This window comes from Corvus brachyrhynchos, unplaced genomic scaffold (genome assembly GCF_000691975.1).
Source record: "Corvus brachyrhynchos isolate BGI_N302 unplaced genomic scaffold, ASM69197v1 scaffold148, whole genome shotgun sequence".
NCBI lineage: Eukaryota > Metazoa > Chordata > Aves > Passeriformes > Corvidae > Corvus > Corvus brachyrhynchos.
Genome location: NW_008239785.1, coordinates 2,119,539 through 2,122,972, shown reverse-complemented (window position 1 = coordinate 2,122,972; position 3,434 = coordinate 2,119,539). Strand labels below are relative to the sequence as shown.

General features: G+C 60.3%; 1 protein-coding gene across 1 annotated transcript in view; it reads right to left on the bottom strand.

Moving 5' to 3' along the window:
* Window positions 1-3,434, bottom strand: part of ST6GALNAC2 (ST6 N-acetylgalactosaminide alpha-2,6-sialyltransferase 2) — a 10,247-nt gene that overhangs the window by 1,921 nt on the left and 4,892 nt on the right. Inside the window, exons 2-8 of the mRNA XM_008640563.2 lie at window positions 2,744-2,836; window positions 2,567-2,624; window positions 1,778-1,952; window positions 861-1,026; window positions 639-777; window positions 370-473; window positions 136-219 (exon numbers count right to left, since the gene is read on the bottom strand). Coding sequence (XP_008638785.1) covers window positions 136-219; window positions 370-473; window positions 639-777; window positions 861-1,026; window positions 1,778-1,952; window positions 2,567-2,624; window positions 2,744-2,836 — 819 coding nt within the window. The remainder of the gene's footprint in view (window positions 1-135; window positions 220-369; window positions 474-638; window positions 778-860; window positions 1,027-1,777; window positions 1,953-2,566; window positions 2,625-2,743; window positions 2,837-3,434) is intronic.

Below are 3,434 nucleotides of genomic sequence, written 5' to 3'. Positions count from 1 at the left end.
TGGGGGAGACTGGGACGGCACTTTGATGCTGGGCAGGTACTGGTCTGTACTGGAACGAGCAGAGGAGGGAGGCAGGCGGTCTGAGCCCAGCCCAAAGCAGAGCCAGACAGCAGCCACAGTGCTCATCACCCTCACCTTGCTGTCAGGTACTGCAAGAAATCAGGATGCAGCAGCTTGAACTTCTCTGCAGATGCCTCCGGTCCAAAATACTTCTGTGGCCTGCAGCAGGGCAAGGAGAAGGGCAGAACTTCGTCATGGGAGTCCTGGAGCTCCTTGGGGTTTATCCCAGTAGGGACAAATGTGGGGTGAGGATGGGCAAGTGATGCCTGCGCCACCAGGGCTGCTGGGGAATCTTGGGGAGCTACTCACTCGTCCCCCTTGTCTGAGCCCTCGGGCACTGGGCTGCCCTGGATGGCTGATCTCAGCATGATGTAGTCACGGATGTCCGAGGGGATGAAGATGTACTTCAGGTCCTGCAGCAGGGACACAGACGTGGCACTTGCAGGAGGGTTTAAGGACACTGCCCACGCTTGCAGCTGAGGACTGAGGGCTCCCGAGAGGGGAAGAAGGTCTCAGAAGCAAGCCCAGCCTGAAGGGACAATTTGGATCAACTCCCCAAGAAGCCCTCAGGGTCTCACCTTGCCCTGGGGGATCTGAGTGAAGCCATACTCCTCGTAGGCAATGAGGGAGTTCTTCATGGTGTTCACCGTGAAGCCGTAGAAGGAGACCTTGGTGCCGACATCCTCCTCAAAGCCTTTGATCACGGCACCGTTGAGCCTGCAGGAAAAGCGGAGAACACGCGTCCAGGGCTGGCATCTCCCAGCACCCACGGCCCCATCCTGCCTGGGATTCATCCTCACCTGAAGACCAGGTCGTGGCTGTCGATGGCCTTGCCCTGCCGTGAGCCGTTGAGGATGCCACCGTTGCCCACCACGGCACAGCGGACACAGCCCCCGGGGAAGGCGGCCCTGTCGAAGAGGTGCCGGTTGGCCGAGGTGTTGAGGAGCTGCAGGGTGCTGCCCACCACTGGAATGGAGTAGGATGTGGCCAGTCAGCAGGGAAAAGGTGTGTGTCAACCCCCGTGAGCATGGGCTACAGCACGCACAGAGCTGGCACAGCACAGCCAAGAGCAGCACACGAGGAAACTCACACCACCCCCGTGCAGGAAGAGAGGTCTGCAGGTGGGGTATGGGGACACCAGACAGTCCCTCCTCTTCCAGCTTGGTGCCACCTTCTCGTATCTCCCCCTGTTCCTAACCCTGCTCCAAACAGTGGCCACCCAAGGCTGCACAAGGCACAGGGATGTATCCGGACATCTCCAGCCCCAGCCCTGCAGATGCTGCTGCCTGTGGTGGCCATGTCCCCTCCTGACAACGTCTCTTTGCAACAGCCACTGGTTCTCTCCTGCTCGCCGTTCCCAGCACATCCCAGCCCAGGGATTGAAGCCAGCGGCTGCCGAGGAGAACAGAGAGTGGGTTTGGGGTGGGAAGGGAAACAATCTCCGTGCACAACAATGGAGCGAGTTATCCGAGCTCCTCCGGCTCCAGTTAATAATCATGGACACACTGGAGCCTTTATTCAGGGAAAATGTCACAAGATGCAGCAAGCGGTGTTTGCAAAGCCGCACCCTCCACCCTTTGCCCTGGGAGGTGGGCTGGGGAGAAACCAACATCCCTGGCTCCTCTGCAGGGCTCCTCTGCCTGTCCCACAGCTCCATTCCCTTCCGCTGGGCTCCCCAGTCCCCTCAAGCTGCCCCACATCCCAGCTGGGTCTGTACCTGCGAGGGACAAGCCTTGCCAGCCATAGGGGACGTGTCGTGCCTTCAGCCTTTTCCAGCTCTCCAGGGTGAAGTGCTGGTCCCACATCAGCACGGGGGTGTCGAAGTGGAAGATCTCCCGAAACGTGGGGTCTGCCTTTGCTCTGGCCATCACTGAGCGGAGGCAGGGGCTGGGCTGGGAGGGAGGAAGGAGGATCCCCATTCAATCTCCAGCCTGGGTCTGCCTTCCCTGTGACACCTCCACCCCTCAGTACGCACCAAGGCGAGAACAAACCCAGGGACAGAAATGCTCCCTGTCCATCACACGTTCTGCTGGGTCACCCAAGCGGGGCACTGCCTCACGCCTCGGCTTCGTGTGGCAAAACAGCCTTTGGCACCCAGCTCAGCGGGGCTGGGAGAACCAGGGCTTACAGAGTCACCTGAGAGTGTGAAAGGTTCAGCACCTTCAGGTGAGGGCACCCCGTTAAAGGGCTCTGCTCTATGAGAACAGACCAGTGACAGTCCCCCCACCAGGGCCTGGGTCCATCCCCACGAGTCTCCAGCCTGGACTGCTGGCCCAGGAGTCCCCAGGGTTTGGAGGGAGTGGGTGATGCTGGCTCCAGCCTCCACACTGGGCAATGGCAGCAGGGAGGCCTGGGGAGGATCACGTGTGGATGGGACAAGGTTGCTCCTCTGTAAACCCCTTCCAGAGGAAGCTGCTCCTCCTCAGCCTCCCCACACAGCTCTTCAACCAACAAAACCCAGCACAGAGAGGCACCATGGACGTTACTGTGCTGTGCTAATGATTACCTGCTTTCTGCTGGGCTCCGGCTCCTCCAGCTCGGCAGAGGGCTTGAAGGAATTCCCACTGGGATGGGGGAAACATGTGGCAGAGTTAAAAATCCATTGCTTGGGCACTGGGGAACTGCACAGTGGGCAGGGAGCTCCCAGTTCCTGCCAGGATGGCTGAGCATCTTCCCTCCTTACCTGTCCAAGCTGCCTCCAGGAGCCCACCTGCGGCTGCCAGCTCCATGTGGTGTCCCTGAGGGAGCCAGGACCAGCGGCTCCGGCTGCAGCAAGCTGGGAGAAGACAAGTGAGGGCTCAGCTGAGGAGGTGACACTGAGCACTCCAATATCCCCCCACCTGTGAGAGCCACATGTCTCCCCTCCACTGCTGCCTGCGCCCACCCATCCCTCCAGTTGTCTCCCCTCCACTGCTGCCTGTGCCCACCCATCCCTATCTGCAAGTGGAGAGACGAGGCTTTGCAAAATGCAGGGTCTGTGCAGCCACCATCTCCTGGTGGGTCCCACCACCAGGACTCCCACAAACCAAAAACCACAGCCAGTCCAGTCTGCAGCCTGGGGGGAATCCTGCTGAGACCTCCGTGGCTCTTCCCACCATCCCTGAGTCCCAAGAGGACCAGACTGGAATAAACTGGACAGACCAGCAGGACACATTTAATTGTTATATTGGAGAAGCAATCAGCAACCGGGGTCTGGAGGCTCTCGGGGTGCATGGGACCCCCTCTGCCATGGGAGTGGCTGGGGCATGCCCTGATCCTTCATTAGTAGCAGAGGCTGCCCACCCTGAGCAATTTGGGGTGCCCTGAGCCCCACGGGGCCAGGCTGAGCTGACCCAGCCCCTGGGTGAGCACTGGGGCTCGGGGGGGGCAGCGGC